General features: G+C 35.2%; 4 protein-coding genes across 5 annotated transcripts; all 4 read right to left on the bottom strand.

Moving 5' to 3' along the window:
* Positions 1–4053: 4053 nt before the first annotated feature.
* Positions 4054–5634, bottom strand: LOC145585211 (U-box domain-containing protein 28-like). Its single transcript, XM_081641934.1, has one exon. It carries the CDS (start codon positions 5577–5579, stop codon positions 4401–4403), a length of 1179 nt encoding a protein of 392 aa, XP_081498060.1. The 5' UTR covers positions 5580–5634; the 3' UTR covers positions 4054–4400.
* A 5761-nt stretch (positions 5635–11395) lies between these two features.
* On the bottom strand, positions 11396–13778 carry LOC145585210 (uncharacterized). Of its 2 annotated transcripts, XM_081641932.1 has the most exons (6): positions 13034–13778; positions 12767–12941; positions 12508–12639; positions 12277–12414; positions 11971–12162; positions 11396–11881 (listed from the first exon to the last, which is right to left on the bottom strand). In XM_081641932.1, exons 1-6 carry the CDS (start codon positions 13687–13689, stop codon positions 11579–11581), a joined length of 1596 nt encoding a protein of 531 aa, XP_081498058.1. In that variant the 5' UTR covers positions 13690–13778; the 3' UTR covers positions 11396–11578. The 2 variants fall into 2 exon arrangements, with proteins under 2 accessions (XP_081498058.1, XP_081498059.1); XM_081641933.1 differs by lacking the exon at positions 11971–12162 and having other exon boundaries at positions 13034–13777.
* Positions 13779–20606: 6828 nt separating this feature from the next.
* LOC145584200 (zinc finger BED domain-containing protein RICESLEEPER 2-like) lies at positions 20607–21410 on the bottom strand. The gene has a single exon (XM_081641099.1). It carries the CDS (start codon positions 21408–21410, stop codon positions 20607–20609), a length of 804 nt encoding a protein of 267 aa, XP_081497225.1.
* On the bottom strand, positions 21410–22177 carry LOC145584199 (zinc finger BED domain-containing protein RICESLEEPER 3-like). The gene has a single exon (XM_081641098.1). The coding sequence runs from the start codon at positions 22175–22177 to the stop codon at positions 21410–21412; it is 768 nt and encodes a 255-aa protein (XP_081497224.1).
* Between the last annotated feature and the right edge of the window lie 3589 nt (positions 22178–25766).

Here is a 25766-nt window from a genome sequence, read left to right as displayed (position 1 = left end):
TTCTTTGGCAGGATACTGAATATAGAGTGAGGAACACCAAAGTCTTCTAGTTGAGTAAAAGCTACACGGGACAATTATTGATTTTGTGGGTGTTGTTCCAAATTCTTCTGGTACCGTTTCGTATCTTGGCAGTTACACAAATTTGTGCTACTCTGGGAATCTTTGGTGTTATTAGAGGTTGGTTTAGTGAGTTTTCGCCGGCCGTGATATCTTTGATGACTGAGATTGGTACTGTGAGGTCTTGAAGAATCACGAGGAAATGTGAGGGCTCGTTAGTGCTCTTATGTTTCTAGGCTAGCCTTATTGAGCTATATTGTATGGCTATTTATCAATTATATTCTGTTAATTTATAGGAAAACAGTCTATTTTAAAAATTACATTTTGTTTAGATTATGCTCCCTTATTTTGTTGTTTCAAATATTATTTGGCTTTTTACAAGTTATTGTGATTTTTCTGATGTAGTTTCAAATTTTGGTATTGATGAGAAGATGTATATTACGCTGTATTAAAACTTAAAGTATCCTAAGATCTACAGATAAACTGTGAAGCCCCAAAGTAACCTAATAGATAATCTTATTATATAATATACTTAGTATATGTATATATATAGGCCCGAAACAGTGAATATTAGAACTAATTTTAGATTTGTTAATACTCATTACATATAAGGTGAAAATATTTTTAGGTACGTTACTCGTTAATAAAATGAATGGATATCCTAAAACTATTTCTAAGGTTAGGGATCATTAACCCTTGTGTGGGATCATTAACCCTTGTGTTACTCATGAATCTATAAGGTAGTGTTTTGATATGATTTAAACCTATATACAGTGTTTTATTTGATTTAAAAATGATTTATACTTGGTGTTTGACATTCAAGGAGTAGACCAATACTTATGTTATTAACTCTATTAAGATTAGAGTTTCAATTTTGTGAACATTCCATTGTTTAACTGTGTGATTAGGGCTCTTTAAATTCAAATAAATGCATCAAATTATTAGAACAATGGTTAACTTTTCACAAGGCAATTAGTACTTGCTCACTTATTTGATTTTGGTTGACTTTTAAAATAATCCGATATTTGGCAAAACATATTTTTCTTTCAAAAAGTAATTTAGAGTACTTGATTTAATGGTAAGGAACTAAAGATTGTGTTTCACAAATAACTATCATGGGGGTGTCGAATCAATCCCCAACTAGGGACAACTTGAGGGTGTGAATTTCTTTACCCTATTCTCCACATTCCAATTTTCTAACTATTTCCTTACATCTAATTGTATTGGCTTATGAGAGGTTACAAATTGTTATGGTATCCATTATATGAACGATAGAAGCCAAAAGATGACAAATTTGACGAGAAGCACTTTATGTATAGAAAGCCTCACATTGACCAATTATCCGAATTGTATCAAGTCCCTAGACAAAATACGTCAATCATTGAAGAACGAATAAATATAATTCTTTGAAGAATATGGAATTGTGGAAAGAAAGATCTTGGATCATGAAGCATTAGGGGTGAATCTTTTGACTTTGGTAGAGAATGTGTCCTGGATGTTAAGGATATGACGATAATTTATCAAATATGTATGAGAAATTCTCGACCATTATAAATATTGTACATCCATCATGCGTTGCTTGTATGATTGATGGTGATGCTGCTTAGTGTGAGTATCTTGCACAAGCACAATATTGGTAATGGACCTAGTGGTTTTGTGGGAGTGAGAGTGAGACAGTATTCGTGTTTCATAAGAAGATAAGATGCTCATAATCTATTTGAAGACTCTATAGTGAAAGAGGTAGATTTAAAACTCAAAAATGGACTAATAACGAGAATATTGGAATTGGATTTTACCGATTTGGACCGGTTTAAAATTTTATTTTGTACTTTTTATGATTTTTTTTTTCGCCACAATAATATGGAATAAAAAAAAGAGTAAAGGATAATGATTACGACTTCTTTTTCATATAAGTCAAATTTTAAATACCTATGATATAATTTAGAGAATAAACTGATAATATAATTTAGAGAATAAACCGATAATTTCAAAGGTTTACATTCAACTAAAAATCAATTGCGATCAAAGACATGTTTTTAAAAGGTTGGGACCTTATAATCATTTTTTCCGAGTTGAAGAATGTATTGGCTCTCTTGGCCTAATTCGGCCCATTTTATTTTAAACACCTCTAGTTATTATGTGAGATAATGGAGGAATTTGAGAACTTGTTCTCTTCATGTTTTGATTTAAGTTTATTAATAATAAGGGCTTGTCCACATTTACTTAATTTCAGTTCAGTTCAGCTCCAATCAGTTCAGTTCAGTTCAGTTCAGTTTAGTTCAGCTCCAATCAGTTCAGTTAAATTCAGCTCCTAATTTCCCTCTCTCATAAAATATTCATTTCAGTTCAGTTCAGTTCCAATCAATTCAGTTCAGTTCAGTTCCAATCAGTTCAATTCAGTTCAATTCAACTCCAATCAGTTCAGCTCAGTTCAGTTCATCCCAGTTCAGTAAATGTGAACAGGCCCTAAGTCTACTTTAAGTTTGATATGACGTAGTCACGTAGATGTTTGAGAAAACTTTAACCGCACTACAATGATGAAAGAAATTTTTCTTAGATGGTATCCTCCAAAATTGTAATTTTCATAATTATTTTATGAAATTGCACGTAGATTAAATATGTTTACTAATTAATAAATAAAAATAAAAAGATTTGATCTAGTATAAAAAAAATTGCAATTCAACTTGAGTTTTGATGAAATAATGAAAACAATTTCCCCATTCTTTCTAAAGCCGCGTTAATTTAAAACGAATTCCTCATTATTCTTAAAGAGTTAAAACTAGGCCAGCTTGAAACAAGTTTCCCATTCTCTTTAAAGACGCATTAACTTCCAACCGTGACATATGCAATCACTTATATTTCGTATACGTTAGCTAACATAAAAAGCAAAATTAAAAAAACTTTTCCCAAATTCCATATATTAAATGTTTTTCAATAAAGTATCAAGAACTAGACAATATAAAACCAATCGTTTAAAAGAATTTTATATACAACTTCAAACTAAAAACAAATTCCAATCCAAGATTAATTTTAAGGATAATGAATCAGATTAGAAATTGTAAAATTATATACTTTGACCTGAAGAAAATACTAGTTTATTTTTTTTTTTTTTAAATTTTTGTTAATTTTTTAAAAATCTAATTCAGATTTTGAACACCTTTAATCATTATTTGTTAAGGTGAGATGGAGGATGTTGAGGATTTTTTTTCTATTATTTAAAATAAGATGTTTTGATTTGATTTTATTAAGGTTGGATCGGTTTGGTTTGATTTTATCTTACCTTAAATATAAGAAAAATTACTATCAAACTTAAGTATTGTAACATTCATCACAAGTTTACAACTTGTACTACACAAATATAAAATATTCATATTGTTATTATTATTAATAAATGCCGTTAAAGGTATTTACTAATGGAAATTGAAAACAAATTCTTTGGTATGGTTTGATTTGTTACGATTTTAATTAAGGGTCTGTTCATATTTACTGAACTGAGCTGAGCTAAACTGAACTGAACTGAATCGAACTGAACTAAGCTGAAATGAATATTTTATGAGAGAGGGAAATTAAGAGCTGAACTGAACTGAAAATAGGTAAATATGAACAGGCCCTAAATTAAGTAAAACATTTCTAAAATAAGTTGAATTAAAGACTTTTAGTTTGACTCTAATCAAGGTTTGTGATCCTTCAAATTTGATTAGAGTCCTATTCAACATGTTTATAATTCAAAAAAAAAAAAAAAAAAAACAAAAACAAAAAAAACCACTAGCGTGTCAAAGAGCTCCTAAACAATTTAACTATAGTAGGAAGTTTTTGTAACGGAAAAATGCAATTAAACTTGAGTCTTGATAAAGCAATGAAAACGAGCTCTCCATTCATTCTTAAGCCACATTAACTGTCAATTGAAGAAGATGGAATATCATTTTTTTTTTTTTTTATTTTTAATTTTTTATTTTTTTTTTCGTATACAACTATCATTAAGCTGAATTGGTTTCCTAACAAATACCTTTGTTACTTCCCGAACACATAATATTTTCAACAAATTACTTCTATCAAGAACTAGACAACATTTTTGACGGAAAACAATACTTCAAATTACACAATATATAATGTCAAAAAACATAACTTGTAGCCTGTAGACATAAATTTCTTTAATCCAAGTATTTTCATGTATGATGTATTGGTCAATTTTGTATCAATTTACAAGTTTTTCCATTGAACTAACAATGAAATCTTTAAACCTATCTAACTCCACCCTAACCTACCCCCAAATTCTAACTTAAATTTGCATTTCCTCCAACTTTTTTCATTCTTTTGCTTGCCTAAAATCTTCATTACAACATTTAATATGGCATAATATGAGTGGTTTTGGTATCATAACCACCCAAACAAGACTTATAATTAACCCTCAAAATCTTCACCAAATCACCACACATTTGCTTAACAATTGGTGAAACATCACTTTGAAGCAACACCAAACACTTCCCTAAACCATTGTTCTTCCCCAATATTTCCTTCACCTTCTCATCCCTAAATAGATAGCAGACACTCCACAACACCGCGACACCGTGCTCGGTCGCCTTCGCCGACACCTTCATCAACCTCCGAACGATCTCCACCACACATCTCTCCGCCTCGATGATCGCCGCTCTTCCCTCCGTACACGTGGCAACCACCTCTAGCATCTCCATTGATTTTTGAATAATCATGGTTTCATTTCTCCCTGCGTCGCAGATGATCTCGGATACTCTACGCACCACCCCTAACCTTACTACCTCCATTTTCGACGCTTTTGTGGTTGCGATTGCGATTAACGCCATTAATCCAGCTTCGATTGAAGAATCTGAATCACATTTGATCAAATTGTAAAGCTCAACAATCAAACTCCGCGTTTCGATCAACGAGGTTATTGTTTTCTTATCAATGGCGATTTTCGAGACAATTTTAGCGACTGCGATCTTCGATTCGACGCTTCCATTTCGCAAAACAACAACGAATTTATCAAAACAACCAGAATTCATCATCAATTTGTTGTTAATCTTCTCACCATCACAAAAACTCAAAATCATGAAGATCAACTCCAGATTCTCGATTTTCTGATCAGATTTCACAATCAATTTCACAATCAAATCCAAATACCTCTCCAAAACTCTACAATCCTCCTCAGAATTCGCCACTCGTTCGAGTATCTTCTTCAACGAGAGAGTAACATCACGCGCATTCTCCACATCCTTCAGAATCGCCGAGAGATGATTCCGAGGAGAGAGGGAGTGAGAGACCGACCATAGATGAATCAGACGATGAAGCGTGAGGTTAGGGACGAAGGAAGGCGAGGAGAGAGACTGCATCGTAGCAGGACAAGTGGTGTTGCCGCCATCGAGCCAAGTTTGGATGCTGGTGCGATCGTAGGTGACGCCGGTAGAGAGAGAAACGGGGGATTTCATGAGTTCGAGAGAGATTGGGCATCGGAAGTAGGTTGGGATGCTGATGCAAAGCTCGGATTGAGGTCTCGCCATTTTCATGGAGGAGAGAGAAAATGTGAGTTGCAAAGAGAGGAGAGAGAAAGATGGTGGGTTGTTGAGGAGAGAGAAAGAAGAAGAAATGAGGGGTTTTATAGGGAGGTGGAGTCAAAAAGTCAATGGTCAGAGATTAGGAGAGTGTTTAGTCAAAAGGGGGAAGTTGGAAAGGGATTTTAAGAAGGTAAGGATTGGCGTGTGGAATATGATTGGATTAAAATATTTAAAAAATTGATGATGACAGCTTTTATTAAGCTATAAATGTAAAAAAATGTTTTGGTGATTAATGCATGATTTTGTATTTTTGAAATTTATTACTCCGGAATGCTTAAGGATAATATTAGAGCCTCTTTAAAAAAGGTATTGTTATATGTAGTTCTAAGGATAATATTAGAGCCTTTTTAAAAAGGTAGTGATATATATAGGCTCTTTAATAAAAAGGTAAAGGCTATAAAAATGTTAGGTAAGGATTAAGATATGTAGTTTTAAGGGATATATATAATCATTAAATACATTTTTGGAAATTGTATAAAATTAGGAATTCATGACAAAAATACGCGTAAATCAGTGTAATTAGTGTTTGTATTTTTATGATTTCTTAACTTTTTACGATTTTTAATTGTGAATTTAATGCTTATATGTAACCCTAAGGGCTATGTATGACATTTTCCTTAAAAAAAAAGGTAATATTAGAGCCATAGAAGTATTAATTTGGATGTTTGGTTTAGATTTGATGAAGTCGGGTCGGATTAAGTCTATTTCAAATTTGAGTTATACAATATTATTGTGTTCATACAAATTGAAATCTAAATCGGATACTTTTAGGATCGATTGTATTAGGTTATGACAATTTGAAGTGTCTCTAGTAAGGATTGAATCCCTAATCAAACTTTTTCGCTAGACCAAATTTATTTTGGTTAAAAATGTAATTTAATTACGAAATATTATACATAGACATAACGCTCGTATATACAATACAAAATACAGATTACAGAATACTCACAAGTTCATACGGAAATAGAATTACGGAGTGTGAGAAATAGTTAAAATATGGGGAAAAAGGAAGCACAGCTGTGTGTAAGGTGGACTATCCGTGTGCGTGGGTGGACCCGATGGTGCATTATTTAAATTTATCGAAGTGAGAAAACAGGGGATGTTGGAATGTGGCTGTGGTGTTACGCTACGAGTATTGAATTGGTTGAAATTTATGTTTGGAAATTGAGGCAGGTTGGTTGGTCCAAGTTTTGGATTAGACCGTTTGAAAGTTGTCATTTCTAAATTACAAAGGCAAATTACTTTCCAACTCCATTTGCATGTACCCGGTGTACAGTATTTTTACTGTACATCGGGTTTTTCTCAGGTGCAACTTCTTTATTTTTTTTTTTTTTTATTTTTTTTTTTTTAAAATAGCTTAATTTAAAATCACGGAATTTTATACCTAAATCAAAAAAACGCAGAACAATGGAGGAGAGAGAAAGTGAGAAAACGCAGAACAATGGAGGAGAGAGAAAGTGAGAAATCGCAAAAATTGCAAAAAACGATCATCAATCGAGGAGAAAAAAGGTTAGAAAACGCAAAAATTGCAGAAATCGATCATCAATAAAGGAGAAAAAGGTGAGAAAACGCACAAATAGAAGAATTCGATCATCAATCGAGGAGAAAAAAGGTGAGAAAACTTACAAATTGCAGAAATCGATCATCAATGGAGAATTCGACTTTCGATACAACAAAATGCAGCAATCTCATTCACGAATTGCTACAAAAACAGAGGCAAGTTGAGACTGAATTTGAAATCGATTTAAATCGATCGATTATAGAAGAAGAAGAAACTTATTGTTTTGGAGATGAATTCGTACCAATATTCAACCATCCAGACAATGCAGAAGCAATTGATAATGCAGAAGACGCAATACACAATGCTGAAAATCAAGTGGTTCCTGATAAATCAATTGATTCAAATTCAGAACAAACAACCAAAACAAATGCAACTGAAGGTAATTTCTATAAATTTTTGAGATTGTATGCTAAAAAGAACCCTTTGAATACATAATTGTTACCCTTTTTATGCATAAACGTGACCCTATTTATGCCTAAATGTTACCCTCAGATTGAATGCAGAACTTTTGAGATTGCATGCAAAAAGTAACCCTTTGATTGCCTAAATGTTACCCTTTTCATGCTTAAAAGTGACCCTATTTATGCACAAATGTTACACTCAGATTGTATGCAAAAAGTAACCCTTTGAATGTCTAAATGTTACCCTTTTCATGCTTAAAAGTGACCCTATTTATGCACAAATGTTACACTCAAATTGTATGCTGAAAATTCAAGTTGTATGCAGAAAGTATCCCTTTGAATACCTAAATGTTACCTTTTTCATGCATAAAAGTTACCCTATTTTCACACGAATGTTACCCTTTTTTATGCTGGCTGTGGTTATTATCTGATTTGTTTGTATTAAATAACAGATACAAATCCAATTGATGCTTCTGGTTTAGATCTTAGAGGATCATTTGTTGGTGTGGTAAGAGAAACTTTTGAAGAAATTTTGGAATTGTATGAAAAACATGCTGCTATACTGGGATTTTCAATAAGAAAACATACAACTAGATTCAAACAACACACAAAAATAGTAACTGAGAAAAACTATGTGTGTTCTGCTGAGGGAAAGAGACATTCAGGTCAGAAGAAAACAAAGTTAGTTGAAATGGTTGATGAAGAGGATGTAAATGTAAAAGCAAGAAAGCCAAGACAAGTAGCCATTACAAGATCAAATTGCAAGGCATGCATAAGAGCAAAAGTGAATAAAGAAGGACAGTTTGAGGTGGTGTCTCATGTTATTCAGCATAACCACGAGCTAACAAAGCCACAGTGGCATTATTTGCATCGTTCTGAAAGAAAAATGACAAAGGAAAAAACTGAAGCAATCAAAACAATGAAATCTTCAGGTTTAACTACAATGGACACTTACTATTACATGGCTACAGAGGCTGGAGGAGAACAGAATGTAGGCCATAGTGTTGTAGATCACCTGAATTTCTGCTCAAGGTTAAGAATGGAACAAATTGAGGCTGGAGATGCTCAAACTTTAGTGAACATTTTAAGTCAAGAACAATCAGAGGATCAAAACTTCTTTTTTAGAGTGAAGTTTGACAAAGAAGGAAGAATTTGCAATATCTTTTGGAGAGATTCAATGATGCTAGAAGACTATAGGATATATGGAGATGTTCTTGTCTTTGATACAACATACAGAACCAACAGATATAATCTTATATGTGCTCCATTTGTTGGCATAAATAACCACTGGCATAATTGTATGTTTGCATGTGCTTTTATTGGGGATGAAACAACAGATTCATTTGTGTGGTTATTACAAACCTTCTTCAAAGCTATGGAGGATAGAAAACCAACTTCAATATTCACTGACCAGGACCAAGCAATGGCAAATGCAATTCTGGAGGTAAAAGATTTATATTGACATCTTACAGATTTGAGATCTGACAATAAAGTTTTTCTTTTCACATAAAAGTTACCCTTTTATCTGCATAAAGTTATCCTTTTTAGTGCATAAAGTAACCCTTTTAACAGCATAAAGTGACCCCTTTATTTTCAATGCAGGTGATTCCAAATACAAGGCATAGACTTTGTATATGGCATTTGGAGCAAAATGCCATAACCAGATTTGGAGCTCTTAAAAAAGACAAAGAATTCAAATTTGCATTCAACCAGTGCTTAAAGATGTGTGTGACAGAACAAGAATTCGAAGAAAAGTGGCAGGCAATGTTGCAGAAATATGAGTTGACAGAACACTCTTGGTACAAAAGAGTGTATGAGTTGAAAGACAAATGGTGTCCTGCCCTTAGTAGAGATTTCTTTTCAGCAGGAATCTTATCATCACAAAGGAGTGAAAGCACTAATCATGCTATAGGATTCAGAGCAAGTAAAACAACTACTTTGACAGAATTTTATACCATATTTAAGAAGACAACCAATCGTTGGAGAAGCACAGAGAAATATGATGAGTTTACCTGTAGCAAGTCAATAGCATTCACTTCATTGCCTCTCTCTGGAATGCTAAAGCATGCTGCACAGGTAAAAAGTTAACTGACAACTACATAAATTACACCTAATATATGGCAATTTAAATGAACCTACATGATTTTGATGAACAGGTTTTCACTTTATCACTCTTTAGAGATTTTGAAGAGGAGTTTGGATACTCTATGGCAACAACTGTTCAGATGTTAGGCAGTAATGAAGAATGCCTACTTTATCAAGTAACACTAGAAGACAAGCCATGGTCTGCACATCAAGTAAACTATATACATGAGAGCCAAACTGTATGGTGCACTTGCAAAAATTTTGAAGCATCTGGATGGTTATGTTATCATTGCATCAGAATTCTACATTTGCATTCAGTAACAAGAATACCAGATAAGTATGTTTCAAAAAGATGGACTAAGTTTGCAAAAACAGAGGCATGGGATAGGTTGAAGAATCAGGATCCTAAACAGCAATATATTCCATGGAGGCAAACAATGATGAGGAAATACTACAATCTAATCTTAAAAAGTCAAGAAAATGAAGACACAAGAGCATTTATGGAAGAAAGCTTCAGAAACAATCTTAAAATGGTGGAAGACTTACTTGCTATTGCTGCTCAGAAAGAAAGTGCAGAAGCTGCTTCTAACATTCCTGATGTGGCAGACAGCACTCAAAGCAATACTGACGTTTCTTCAGCATCGAGTACAAGCACAAGTGTACCACAAATACTTGATCCTAAAACGGCTGTAACAAAAGGAAGAAGCAAGAGAGCAAAAGGAGGACTTGAAAAAAGCAAGAGAAAAAGAAAACCAGCATTGCCACCTCCAAATTCAGAATTTGGATCAAAAACACCTAACTTACGACTCTTTTAAGATCTTTTTTTGAACATTTTTTTTTTCGAAATTAATATACCTTGTATTGTTAAGCTTCAGAAACAGTCTTAAAATGGTGGAAGACTTACTTGCTATTGCTGCTTAGAAAGAAAGTACAGAAGCTGCTTCTAACATTCCTGATGTGGCAGACAGCACTCAAAGCAATACTGACGTTTCTTCAGCATCGAGTACAAGCACAAGTGTACCACAAATACTTGATCCTAAAACGGCTGTAACAAAAGGAAGAAGCAAAAGAGCAAAAGGAGGACTTGAAAAAAGCAAGAGAAAAAGAAAACCAGCACTGCCACCTCCAAATTCAGAATTTGGATCAAAAACACCTAACTTACGACTCTTTTAAGATCTTTTTTTGAACTTTTTTTTTTTTGAAATTAATATACCTTGTATTGTTAAACTATTTTTCTTTTGTTTTTTTACTCTATGACAAGTTTAATGAAAATGTGATTGACACTTTTATTAGCAGATATTTAATTCTTGGAAACATTAACTTATGTTACCCTTTTCATGAATTAAAGTAACCCTTTTCATGCATAAACGTTATCCTTTATATCCACTAAAAGTTACGCTTTCTGGTAATAAAAGTTACCGCTTTTGTCAATAAAAGTTACCCTATCTATCCAAAAAAAGTATACCTTATCCTTTCTATCCACTAAATTAACCTTCTCTTTGTTAATAGTTACCCTTTCAAGTAATAAAAGTTACCCCTTTTGTCAATAAAAGTTACCCTTTCAAGTAATAAAAGTTACCCCTTTTGTCAATAAAAGTTACCCTTTTCATGCATAAAAGTTACCCTATCTACCCAAAAAAGTATACCTTATCAAATATAAAAAGTAACCCTTTTTATGCCACAAAGTAACCCTTTTTATGCACAAAAGTGACCCCAAAAAACATACACAAGAACCTTTCAAATTACTTAATGTATGCACATACATCAGTATTCCAAAAGAACAAAAAACTAACCACTAAGTTTAATTACATCATTTAACTTGATGTATATGCACAAACATTAAGTTTTTTCATTGTTCAAAAAATGCTCCTAGACCTAATCAACCTTTGCTTCTAACAGTCATTTCACCCTTTAGAAGGAGTGTACTTGTCTGTCTTCTTTTTTGCCCTTTTTCCTTTGGGATTCTCTTCGTCTGCCTCTGCCTTTGCTTCTACTTCAGCTGCCATTATTCTTTCTTCATTATCTTTCTTCTTCTTTGCAGCAATTGCATCCTTTCTTCTCATTTCAATTTCTTGGCAATAAGCAGGATCTTTCTTCTTCTCATTGAACTTCTCTAATTCTGACAACACATCATTCCTAGATTCATTCAAATCACACAGCACCAGTGTCGTACAAATCTCACCTCGCAGAAATTTTCTCCCAATAATCTCACAACAGAAAAAAAAAACTTATCAATATGTAATTAATAAAAGCATTAGAAAGGGAAAAACTACATACAAAATAGATGAATAATTACTGTTTTGAGTTCATTTAATTTGAACGATTCGCCAACAAAATGGAGCATGTGATACATAACAAACACCCCACAGTCCAAATTGTCAACTTTTTCTTTTCTCCATTCCAACTCAACAATTTGAAACCTATAAGAAGGTAGCTGAACACTCTTTGGATGATTTCTTTTTCCGAGAAAAACACCCATTTGATCACACTGACATAAAATATAAAAGTTTAGAATAAAATAAAACAAGAAAAAAGAAAAAAAAAATTTAAATGGAAACAATAAGTAAACAGAAACATAACAATGAAATCAACATAAACATACCAAGTGTGAAGACAATTCTTTGGTATATTCAAGAGCATCATCACGCCAGATGATATTGTCAAGATAATATACCACCTCTTTTGTATGATCAATAACAAACAAAATGTAGTGATTCTCAATAAGAACAGGAAAATATATCTGAAACAGAAAAAATTAAAACACTGATTTAGACAGATTAACACAAAACAGAACTTTTTTAAAGTTTTGATAGTAATTTATCATGAAATATACCAGTTCAGCATCCATAATATCACATTCAGGATTCTCATAGCTCACCCAACCTTCCCATAAACCGTGCAAATCATTAACAGCTTGTGAAACTTCACCTTTGCCAATGTTTTCACAAACATGCAAGAATGCAAACTATTAAAAGTATGAGAACTTGTTTATATAAAAAGATAATAACTTTAGTGCACATAAAGGGTAACTTTAGTGCACATAAAGGGTAACTTTAGTGCATATAAAAAAAAAAAAAAATCAAATTACTTACACTTTGCCTCACACCAAAGAAGAATTTTCGAGGACCAGAATCAAAACATGCCTTCTCGTTCAAATACAGACAGTAGCAATCAATGATGCACCATCTAATTCTAAGTGGAGCTACCAGGGATACCATGTCTTCTCTTGGAATTAAAAAATTCATCCCAATAGTAACAAGATTCTCACTGCAACAATAAAAAATAAGATAAGCATTAAACAAAAAAATAAAGGAAAAAAAACATATAAAATATAATTATTATAAAAAATGAAATTTAACTTCCTCATCATTGAATCATCCTTCAGTAAACAATAATCAAGAATTTCCTGATGTAACTTGGGCAATTTCTTGAAAATCCGAGCATTAGACCTCAAAAACAGAGTAAGAAAAGGAACATCCACACCTACTGGCCCACAGTCGAGTGAGCAAAAAGATTTATTGCCTCTGACGATACGTCTAGAAGCATTTGCTACAGAAGGCCCAGCATCATCCTCAGACCTATTCATCAAAACACTTTTTCCTTTACCATTGACATCATCCTCAGACCTATTCAAATTCAAATCTTCTGCAGATTCATTATTAGGATCATCATTGTTATGACCTTCAGGTTCATAAAAATCACGAAACATTTCATGAATAGACTTCATCTTGTTACACTCCTCAATTAAACCATCTAAAAGCTTCAGGTAATGAGGATCAGAAAGTAACTGTTGTGTTTGAGAAAATACAACAGGATCATCAGAGGATAATGATTCAGTTCTGCGAGAAGCAATCATATCACTCAAGGTTTGAAAACCCTGTGACTGAACCAACAATAATACATCCATATTTCTTTTGACTAAAAGAAATGTTTCATGAACAGCCTGCAAACATATGAACCAATAAGAAACTATACAAATGTAAAAAATAAAAATAAAAAACAAATGAAAATTCATGATATATGCATAAAGTTACCCTTTTAAATGCATAAAGTTACCCTTTATTATGCATAAAGTTACCCTTTAAAATGCATAAAGTAACCCTTATAACTGAATATTTAGGGTAACTTTAGTGCACAAAAAGGGTAACTTTAGTGCACAAAAAGGGTAACTTTAGTGCACAAAAAGGGTAACTTTAGTGCATATAAAGAGATAATAACTAAATAAATAAAAAAAAAGAGCACTTACATCAGTTGAAATTTCTTTAATTTCATCATCAGTCATCACACTTTCTGGAAGATCAAATGCAAGAATGCGGCCACTTCTACCACTTGTAGAAGCCCCTTGACCACAAGTTTGCTTAACAACAGGAGTTATAGGATCCCTAACTTCAGGCTGTGAAACAGGATATGTAAGGGTATCTAATGGTCCCTGCCCAAAATCACCAGCTTTAATCTCCAAATTGATCCGCTTCTTAATCTTCGCATCAGTCCAATGTTGAATCAAAGGAAGGGTACTACTTTCCTTTTCTCCTTGGAAATTTAATCGATGAAAATACATAATTTGCAAAGCTAGCAAACAACCACTTACATTTTGAGCATTTTCATCATTCTTATAATTCACAACAGCCTTCTTTAATTTTTTCAAAACATATGAACACCAATCAAATGTTTTGATTTCATCAACATTTTCCACAGCCTTCAGCAACTTCAATGAAACAGTCCTATTAGTAGTAGGAGCTAAGAAGCTAGACATAGCATGTAGCACAAAACATCTCTTGAATTCTTCACCACCATCATCCAAATCAACCATCCTAGACTCCACTTTTGACAAATGTAGAGGTTGCTTCTCAGTAAGACCATAATCATGTCTCCATGACTGAATGATACGTTTATCTACACTACCTTCTTCAGGATTCTTCTGAAGTTCAGGAACATCAATCTCACTCATAGGCAAGCCAAAGACATCACATATATCATTTTTAGTAACTACAAACTCTTTACCAGCAGCAATAGTGAACATGCAGCTACCTCCATTAAAGTGTTCAACCAGCCAATGTAGCATTTGACGATTCAAAGTTTTCAATTTCAGATGTAATAAACCACCAAAACCTATTTCTTCAACAGCTTTTTGTTGATTAGGACTAAAATTACTCATCATTAATTCCAATGTGTGTGGTCTGCACCTTGCAATCAAGGGTCTTTTTTCCCTAAATAATAATAATATAAGTAAAACAATATCAGAATCAGAATCAGAATCATGATATATATGATTAAAAAAATACAAAACAAAAAACATTTATACTTACACAACAGTATCAGAATCAGAATCAGAAACTACTTGCAATTCAACATCTGCTTTGGCCTTCTTAGATACAATTTTAGACTTCTTAGGAGATGCTTTAACCTTCTGAGACTCTGCTTTGGCCTTCTTAGGAACAGTTTTAGCCTTCACAGTTTTAGCCTTCACAATGTTAGACTTCCCAGTTTTAGACTCTGTTTTGTCCTTCTCAGGAGCTGTCTTGTTCTTTTTAGCAGGCCCTTTACCCATTCCTTTTCCCCTTGAAGGCGATTTATAACGATATCCACCTATTGAACCACCTATATCTAATTAATACAGAGGATAACCATAAATTACAAATTCACAAATTACTCAGGGGAAAATTTAGAATATATGCATAAAAATCCTTTTTACTGCATAAAGTCACCCTTAAAATACAACAAGTAACCCTTTTAAATAAAAAAGTAACCCTTTAACAAGCATAAAGTGACCCTTTTAACTATATAAAGTGACCCTTTTAACTATATAAAGTGACCCTTTTCACTGCATAAAGTCACCCTTTAAACTACAACAAGTAACCCTTTTAAATACAAACGTGACCCTTTTGACAGAATAAAGTGACCCTTTTCACAGCATAAAGTGACCCTTTTCAAAGCATAAAATAACCTTTGTCATGCATATAAATAACATATGTATATATTACTCACACACAATGCACAATGCACATATTACTGGTACTCAAACACATATACACAAACACAATGCAGATATGCATACTATTCTCATAATCTAACTAAAACCTAACATAAAAATTTGAAGAATAATGAATAAAACTTCTGAAAACAAACATGCAAAATTTGTTTAACATGTAACAACACCACAACACATATATATCAAATTTTGAACCAATTATCACAATGAACAATAAAATAAAGCAAAATTAAACATAATAACTTCAAAATTGAAATTCAATTATCATAATATGCATAATAAATCAACAGAAAACAATAAAAAAATAACATGCACTACTAATTCGACATATATAAGCGAAAATTCAATTGAAAATTCGAAAAAATGATGAAAAATTAAATAAACACACCTTCTTCAGCATCTACAGCCTTCTTTGTAATCTTCTTCTTCACCATTGCTGAAACTAACAGTACAAAAAACGAAAACAAAATCAAAATCAAAAAACCTAAAAATCGAAGAACCAAAACAATTTAAACTAACAAAAATCTCAAAAAAATAAGTAAACTAACCACAATTAAGCGATAAACAACTTCACAAGTGAAAGAAAAGTGAGAAAAAGCTCGAAAAAGCTCGAAAAGCAACAATGGAGGAGAGAGAAATCGCAGTTAACTGGTTTTTAGAGAGAGAAAAACGAGGAGAGAGAAAGCGTAAATGAGTGAATGAAGGAGAAAATCAAGGAGAGAGAAAGTTCTTTTTCTTTAATTTTGGAAAGCACGTGCCAGAGGACAGTTTTTTTGTCCATAAAATCCGCCATTCAATATCATTATTGAACACCCGCTTTTTTTAAAAATTAGTGATTACTTTCTTTGTTTTAGATTAATTTAAACACTTTGATCTTTTACAATTGTAAGAAGTAAATTTTTTTTTTTTTTTTTTTTTTTTTTTTTTTTTTTTTTTTGGGGTGAAGCCGAGGGGCAAACCCCATACATATCTCAGTTTTTTTAATTGACACATTTTAAAACTTTTTTTTTTTGAAGGAAAATTTCACAAGAATAATCCAACCTTTCGCTGGTTCTCCCAAAATAATTCAACCTTTAGATTAACCCTGAATAATCCTAAGTTTACTTATTATTCTCTCCTAGCAAACCTATTTTACCAGCAACCGACTGAATAAGTCAACATTAGTTTTTCTTTATTATTATTTTTTTCCCTCCTATTCTTTCCTCCTTCTTCCTCCTTAGTTCCAAGACCAGACATCAATGGAGGAGGGATTGAACTATCATGAGAGCCCTAACCCACCATCCTTTAAACACCACCACCACCACCCAACAACCTCCCCCCAGCCACTCCCTCACCTTCCCTGGTTTGCCGCCGCTCCCACCACCGGCCACTAATGACACACCACTCCCTTTCCCCGCCTCCATGCAGCTCCTGCAACCCCCTTTGCGATTAGCCTGCAACTCAGCCACCACAACCTCTGCCACCACTTACCCCACCATAACCAAACCCAGACCGGAAACCTTTCCTCCACTCCTACCCATACTCGAACCACCAACCTCACCTAGCCGAAACCATTAAACCCTGTCCCACCCAAAACCCGAAACCCCAACCCGCACCATTGTCCTTCTCTTCTCTCTCTTTTCTCAATTTAATTTGGGGCTGAATTGGGTTGTGGTCGTACATTGTTGATGTTGTGGGTGGTCGTTGATGTTGTGGGCGTCGTTTGCGGTTGAATTGTGGGTTGGTACTTGGTAATGGATGGATGTTGTGTTGAGTGGTGATGTTGGTGGTGTTGAGGTGGTTGTAGGTGGTGGTACCATAGTCTGTAGATGGTGGTGAGTGGTTTAGGTGGTGATAATGGAGGAAGGGAGAGGAGAGAGAAACGGGCAGGAAGGGGAAAGGAGAAAGAATTTTTGTTTTGTTTTGTTTTGTTTTGTTTTTTTTTTAAATTTTCAATTAAAAATATTTTTTAATTAAAAAAAAATTGACCAATTAAAAAGTGCCACATGGATGGTAACCGGCTATAAAGGGTAAGGTGACCTGCTAGGGTTGCTTGAAGAAAATAATTGTAAACTTAGGATTATTCAAGGTTAATCGAAAGGTTGGATTATTTTGGGAGAATGAGTGAAAGGTTGGATTATTTGTGTGGAATTTTCCTTTTTTGAAAGAAAGAAGGAACTTATATTAAGAAGATCAAGTAACATCCATCTTTTGTGTTATAATTTTTTTATGTTTGTGATCAAATTTGGTCCTTAACATGTGTTCTTTTGTCTATTATATATATTATGTGACGCAATCAACTACTCATTAATCAACCAGGTAACAACAATTTTATGTTACATTACATGACAAAGTTGCATAGTCACGAGGAGTAACCTAACCATTGTATGAGAAGTATCATGTTCTATAGGCTACCTTTACAACAATAAACTAATTTTAGGTCTGTACTCATTCGTCTTCCAATGTCCAGAGAGAAATAGCTAACAACATATATGGATCCCGATGTTTGGGGAAAAAGTAGAGAGAAACAATTGGCATACTAGAGAGAAACAACTGGCATATTAAGAAATGAAATAAACATTTAAGGAAACGTCCACAAAATAATATCATGAAATATATGCAAGGATAGAGAGACTATTAAGGATTCGAATTCAATTTATCTACATGTATAATTAAGTTATCTAATTAGCTGTTAAATTTGTCGTTTTAATATGAATTACCCTTTTTGAAAAGATTACTTAAAGACACATTGCCATCATAAATTTTGAAAATGGTTCCTTAAAGATTGACAACAGTTGTTAAAAAAAAAAAAAAAAATTACAACACCAAAAAAAAGGAATTTTAAACTTACACATTGAATTTTTTTCAAATAAAATACAATAAAATCATGCATTAAATAAGTTATCATCAACACATCTATACTAATCTATTGAAAAACGTTCATAAGAAAGTCTATGTGTCACGTAAACCCCTTTATTAAGCCACATCATCCACTCAACTCCTTATTACGCCACGTGGCTCTCCCTTCCATATGTTTCTCATTACATGTCATACACTTATGATTGAAAAAATTCTCTACAAGATTTGAACATGCCTCTAATTCTTTTTTTTTTTTTGAAAGCACATGCCTCTAATTCTAGAATTGAGTGTCTTACCACCAAGTTATGTGATAGTTTATGTTATATTTTGATACAAAACTAGTTATTGGCTCAGGCGATGTCCCAGGTCATTATTAGCTTATTACTTTAATCGAACTATGTATATTTTGGCTTGTTTGTCACTGAAAGCTTAAGTGGTGGTTTTTTTTTTTATTTTTTATTTTTTATTAAGATGATAGCTTAAGTAGCTTAGTTTGTTGCTTGTATGAACTGGTTTGACTATAAGAATAATTTTTTTTTTTGAATTAAAATCAACTCGTTGTAAAAAACAAAATGATAAATCAAATCTTTATAATAAATTTGATGTCAAAATATATACTACTCTATAATGCACAAAAATATTTTACTATATAATTATAATTTTATGAATTAATGCACAAAATAATAAAAATGGAGTTGTTTGGGGTATTTTTACCCTAAACACTTGGACCAATGAGGGCCTGCCACGTGTCAGAGGTTGGCAAGTCACCTCTGACCAATCCCCAGCTAACACGTGGCACTCCCAGATCAATTCTCAGAATTGCGGCCTTCAAGGGCTCAATTCCCCAAATTCGCACTTTTGCGGCGCAGCCCACCTGCCCTAGGTCAGAATGACCTAGTGGAGGGCACTTTCCCCCATGACCCTACAAATAGGGAGATATTTCCTCATTTTGGGGGCATTCACTAGGGCTGTAAAACGTGTCGTGTCGTGTCGTGTTCGTGTTCGTGTCAATATTAAACGGGTTGGAAAACACTTGACCCAAACTTAACCCATTTATTAAACGGGTTGAAAACCCTTGACCCAAACCTAACCCATTTATTAAACGGGTTACCCGGGTAACCTTTTAACCCACATAAATTATATAATAAACTAATTAATATTCAACATAATAATTAAAAAGACATACATCATTAATGATACTACAAGAGATTAAAGTTACTGATTTTGGCAAAAGATACTACAAGAACATAAAGTTAGTGGTTTAAGCAACCCAACCAATACATAAGAGTTGTCCCAAGTCCCAACCTTCAAAATGACAACTTCTAAAACATGCATCAGTACTTAATTTCATGGATTACATGTATGATTAAGTTTGTTTAATTGTGCTTGCTGCTCCACTTTGAGGTCTTCGACTGCTACTTGCTTCATTTGAGCTTGAAGGAGGAGAATCATCCACATCTAACTTCAACACTCATCACAAATCTCATTGACTTTGAGTTCTTCAAGAGCTGACAAGTAAAAAAAAAAAGATTTAGTTGCTAACTGTTAAAGATATAAAGAATAATATGTAAAGTGTTTAAGAATTAAGATGTGTAAAAAATAACCATTTACCTTCTTCCTCACATACCCAATCCCGAAGGCAAATCACAGCTTCAACTGTTTCAGGCTTCATTGAACTTCTGAACTTGTCAAGCACTCTCCCTCCTATGCTGAATGCAGCTTCGGAAGCCACAGTAGACAATGGAATAGTTAAAATATCCCTTGCCATTTGAGAGAGAACAAGAAACCGAAACTGGTAGTTCTTCCAATAAGCAAGAATATCAACTTTTACATCTCGGGGTAACTTTACTTCCTCTAAATAAAGTTCCAGCTCACTCTTAGGAGAAACGACAAACTCTTGGCTTGAAAAAGAATCAAAATCCTAAGAATAATAGAAAAGAGATAAAAATTATTATTTTCAACTCCATGCATATACGATCAAACAATTACCATATATAAAAAATATTAGTTTCAACTCAATATCATACCTTCATGAAATCAGATTCTGAAGTCAGTGGATTAGTTGTGTAACTTGTGCCATACATTTGATGAGAAGCATAGTTTGCCTACTTTGATGCAGGGGAAGGATAAAGCTTGTTGTACTCCTCAAAAAGGGAAAACAACTTACTTTTTAACAATGCAAGTTCTACACAACTAGTAACCCCATAAATTTTGGTAAAAGCCCATTCCACAATCTGAAACTTAAAGCGAGGATCCAAAATCACAGCAATGGCCATCAAGGAGCTGAAGTCTGCCCAATATTTCTCAAACTTTGCATACATTTTTGTGGCCATAAGTTTCAAGGGATTATCACTAGACTCTGTTTTTTCCATTTCCTCTTTCAATAGTAATCTCACCCTAGCCACATTAGAGAAATAAAGGTTTGCAGTTGGGTATTTAGTCCCAGAAACAGCACAAGTGACCTCATAAAAGACTGCTAAGAAAGATTGAATTTTTTCAATTTTACTCCACTCTCCAGACGATGGGCAATGCACATAATTAGAATCAGAAAATTGCAAATGTTCAAAGGCTTTTCTGTAGTATAAGGCATTTTTCAACATAAGGTAAGTGGAGTTCCACCTTGTTGGTACATCCTGCCTTAATCCTTTCGTATTTTCTATGCTCACCATTGAAACAGAGTCCAAAATTTTTTGTTTTCTTGTCTGTGATCCCTTACAATACTTAATGCTCTCTCTAATCTTATCCACAGCTACATCCACAACTTTTAGACCATCTTGAACTATTAAATTAAGAATATGTGCACAACAACGATTATGCAAATATTCACCATCACACAAAAGAGCAAGTTGGTCCTTCAACAACCCAACACACAAATCATTAGCAGATGCATTATCAAGAGTAATTGTCATTACTTTTTTTTAATTCCCCAATCATTCAACAAATCAAGGATTTTTTTAGTCAATGCAACACCAGTGTGAGGAGGGGGCAAAAAAGAGAAGTTTAGGATCCCCTTTCTCAAATTCCAATCTTTATCCACAAAATGGGCAGTAAGAGATATATAGCCATCAGTGTTAATAGCAGTCCAACAATCAGAGGTCAAAGCAATTCTACCAGGAAGAGACTGTAACATATCCTTAAGTCTATCCTTTTCCCTTTTATAAATCCTCATAACATCAGACTTAGTAGTATTTCTAGAAAAGACCTTCACATCAGGGTACAAATAACTAAAGGCACGCCTAACACCCGCATACTCAGCAAATTGAAAAGGCAAATCATGCTCCATAATAGCCATAGCAATAATTTCACGAAATACTTCTGAATTAAACTTAAGTGACACATTAGCCAAATTACCAGCATTATTTCTTTGTAACAGAAGTTGACCAATGTCATTTGTGGAAATTTTTTTGCAGTTATTAACATGCCTTTGCAAATTTCCAGTGTCATGTTTACTATCAGCATTGTATATTTTCCCACATTTGTTGCATTTGCATCGCAAGTTTCCCTCGTTATCAGGTGAAATAAAGGTAGAAAAAGACCATAATGGAGAAATTAATTTCCTTTTCCTTTTACCTCCAGCAGTTGGTTTGTATGCAGTCGATTCAGTCTTGTCATTACTGCTATTGCCCACCTCTTCATCTGAATCGGGAAGATTAACAAAAACATACTCTGACTCCATATCCTTTCGTACACTGAAAATTTTTAGTAAACAAAATTCTAATTAGAATAAAAAGAATTGAATTCCATACTTCATTAACTATGTAAATTAGAGAAGCCACAACTTTATATAAAAACAATCCAAGTGTTTTGTTTTTCGCTAAAAAATAATAGATATGTAGATCTAAATTTGGGGGAAAATCCATTTGAGCTTAATTACAGAAAACAAAAAAAAATTAAGAAGAAGATGAAGATTACCTTGTTGATAAATGGTTGTGTCCACTGATTTACCAAGAGGAGGAGATTAGAGAATATTTACTTTTTAGTGAAAATTAAAGAAAAAATATGAAGGATATTTGGAGGTGGAATATGGAACTATGGAAGATGGCGTTGGTTTTGAGGAAATGAAAGTCTTAAAGAGTAACACTATCTAGAACCCTCTAAGTGGAAAAGTGAAGTAAAAAAGTTAAAAAATTTTATTTATCGCCAAATTATACTGCCAAACAATTCCCAAAATTTAAGTATAGCGCCAAATCGCCAATGCTTTCTAGTTTCTACAACCAGTTTAGAATAATGTTTCAAAAAAAAAGGTTTATAATAAAAAATTCAGGTTTCTTTTTCTACATAATAATCGGGTTAAGCGTGTCGGGTCGTGTTAACGGATTGTCGTTCAACCCATTTACATAATCGGGTTATGCGTGTCGGTTTCGGGTTGAAAATTTCAACCCAAACCTAACCCGTTTAATTTCGTGTCGGGTTCATGTCGACCCAATTATTTAAATGGGTCGAGAATTCTTGACCCAAACCCGCTTATTTCGTGTCAGGTTGTCGTGTCGTGTCAGCTTTTGACAGCCCTAGTATTCACAATCATTTATTACATCCATTTTCTTTCACATCAGAGAATATCTGAGCTTGGAATCCAAGCAGATCCCCACCTTAAATTCCGCACTTTTTATCTTTCTTCAAGTTACTAACTTGATCGTTGGAGGCGGAGCTCCACCCATCCGGAGTCTCCGTTGCTTTTGCAGGTACAGACTCAGACAGATCAATCTTCGAGTTGTAACTCTCCCAAGGGACAAAAACACCCAAAACATTTGGCACCGTCTGTGGGGAGAGTACCTCAAGATGGTTCAAGATTCTGTACCGATTCCTAACTCTACTACTTTGCAGCTGGTTACTCAACTGGGTAACCTAGAAAATTTTCAACCGGTTATTCATCCGGGTAGCTTTGGAATTTCACAGCTTTCTTCTCAGCCTCAGCCAGAGGTCTTTACTGAGGAAGAAGATGATGAGGATGATGATGTGGAGACCTATACAACCAGGGATGGCTCCCTCATCTCTAAGTCCATGCGTTCCAGGGATCAACTGGAACGTGATGAAGACCAGGCGGGTCCAAGCAGGCGGCCCCCTGGGCGGCCAGAAGGGGAAACCCGGAAGGCCAGAGGAGAAGATCCGGTCACCCGGGATGAGCTCATGAAATTCATGAACTCCTTCAAGGGTGAAATCAAGGAGATGATCAACAAAAACAAGGCTGGCTCTAGCAAGAGTCAGCTGGCTAAAAAGACTCCCTCTGTTGGGAGGAAGAAGCCAGTCAAGGACAGACAGCCAACTCCTCATCCCAAGGAGAAGGCATCCACAAAACTTGACTGGACTAAAATTCTGTTGCCCAAGAGGCAGCCCCTGCAACAACAGCCGGAGGCCAACAAGAAGTCTGCCTTCGATGCTCGATATATCATTGATCGAAGGAGACAGCAGCAGTTGTCCGAGTCAGCTTCTACATCAAGCTTTCCAGACAGCTTTAGAGAAACTTCTGCAAGGAACTCACTGTCCTTGCATGAGAGTCGGACAGGCGGCAAGACCGTCAACACTAAACCTCAACTCATGATAGGGTCTATGCCATACGCACCCCAGGCGCAATATGGGCAATATGGCCTCCAATTTATGCAGCCACCCCCATTCGGAGGTCAGGCGGCATACAACAATGTCCAGCCACTGGACTGACAGCTCCGGCTGCTGAAGCTTGGTGAACAGCCTTCTGCGTTCGCCAAGAATATAACCGAGGCGGCCTAGTCGGCCAAGGTTAAGAATGTGTTGGTGGGTACTTATGATGGTACCACCAACCCTGAAGACCACCTGATGGCATACACCAACCTTATGTATTTACAGGGTTGGGACGATGCCACCTGGTGTCGTTGTTTTCCGGCTACATTGAAGGGCATTGCCCAACAATGGTTTGGCAACTTGCCAGCCGGATCTATTGATTGCTTCAAGAAGCTAGCCTTCTTGTTTGCCACCAACTTTTCAATGAACATCCCTGCCAAGAAAACAAGTTTAGACTTGAGCACCATTAAGCAGGGAGAGAGAGAAGGGCTACGCTCATATGTCAGGCGGTTCAACCTGATCAGAATCCAGATCCAGGGACTGTCTGACGAGGTAGCATTTACAGACTTCTTTAAGGGTCTGAGAGACGGGTCTAACTTCAAGTTCGACCTTGTCAGAAAAGGGGCATTTATGCTGCAGGCGGCCCTGAGGGAGGCGGAAAGCTATATTCAAGCAACCGACCTCTGCACGCCTGATAGCCAGTCGGACTCCAAGAAGTCCGACAAGCAAAAAGAGAGCCGGTCTGCTCAGCCGGCAAAGAAAAATGAAGAGAGCAAGAAAAGAAAAGAAGTCTGGGCGGTCAGTGATTCTGAGCAGTCGTCCCAGAAGAAGAAAAAAGAGTTTAAACCATACGTCCCCCGGTATGAATTTAACAAAGACTCCAACTCCATCCTCATGGAGGTAAAGGACCGGCTGTCTATTGAGAAGCCGAATCCAATGAAGAGTTCCGTCCAGTCACGGAACAAGAACAAATACTGCCAATTCCATGAGGAGGTTGGCCATGACACCAATGACTGCTTCAGGCTTCAGCGGGCGTTGGACCGTCTGGCTGACAAAGGGATGTTGAAGTCCTACATTTCTAATTCCCCAGCCGGGGCAAAGAAGAAGAATAAGGGTCAGTCCTCCAAGACAACCCACCAGCCTACTAGTAGCTCGGATACCGATAAGGATCCGGTCTACACTATAGCAGGCGGATTCTCATGTGGTGGCCCTACCATCCGGGGCACCAAAAGCCATCTTCGAAAGATGGACAAGGATGATGATGAGCAGGCGTTTGCCAGTTCCACCTTCCCAGATGTCCTCATTACTGAGAAGGACAGAGGCAGCGTCCGCCGTCCGCATGACGACCCGATCGTCATTGAATGTAAGGTCGCCAACCAATTGGTTGGACGCATCCTTATTGACACCGGCAGCTCGTCGGACATCATGGGCCATGTTTCCCGAGGGAGGCCGCCTTCTCTCAGGGCAGCAGTCGACTCCCCGACTTCCTAGAATCACAAGGTAGCATAGCCCGAAGCGTGAGCGGGCGCGGAGAAGAAAAGGCCAAACACTTCGGCCTAACGGGTGAGATAAATCAAAGAGATCAGGAGCAGGAGGCTACACCTTTCTTTTCTTTTCTTTTTTGAATACTTCACAGTCCCCTTTTTCGATTTTATCGTAGAACTCTTGTTCAAGAAGGACTCGGGCACGGGATGGTACTTACTTTCATACAGGTGCTGCATGGCTGTCGT

This window comes from Chenopodium album, chromosome 16 (genome assembly GCF_948465745.1).
Source record: "Chenopodium album chromosome 16, dcCheAlbu1.1, whole genome shotgun sequence".
Classification (NCBI taxonomy): domain Eukaryota; kingdom Viridiplantae; phylum Streptophyta; class Magnoliopsida; order Caryophyllales; family Amaranthaceae; genus Chenopodium; species Chenopodium album.
The sequence above is the reverse complement of the archived record's forward strand: the minus strand, read 5'-3'. Positions and strand labels throughout refer to the sequence as shown.

Coding starts and splice junctions, on each gene's coding strand:
- LOC145585211 (XM_081641934.1), bottom strand. CDS start 5,579: ATGAAAATGGCGAGACCTCAATCCGAGCTTTGCATCAGCATCCCAACC.
- LOC145585210 (XM_081641932.1), bottom strand. CDS start 13,689: ATGAATTTTCATTTGTTTTTTATTTTTATTTTTTACATTTGTATAGTT. Junction 12,415..12,507: donor ATATTATGGATGCTGAACTG/GTATATTTCATG, acceptor TTTCTGTTTCAG/ATATATTTTCCTGTTCTTAT. Junction 11,882..11,970: donor AATTAAATGAACTCAAAACA/GTAATTATTCAT, acceptor TTCTGTTGTGAG/ATTATTGGGAGAAAATTTCT.
- LOC145584200 (XM_081641099.1), bottom strand. CDS start 21,410: ATGACAATTACTCTTGATAATGCATCTGCTAATGATTTGTGTGTTGGG.
- LOC145584199 (XM_081641098.1), bottom strand. CDS start 22,177: ATGGAGTCAGAGTATGTTTTTGTTAATCTTCCCGATTCAGATGAAGAG.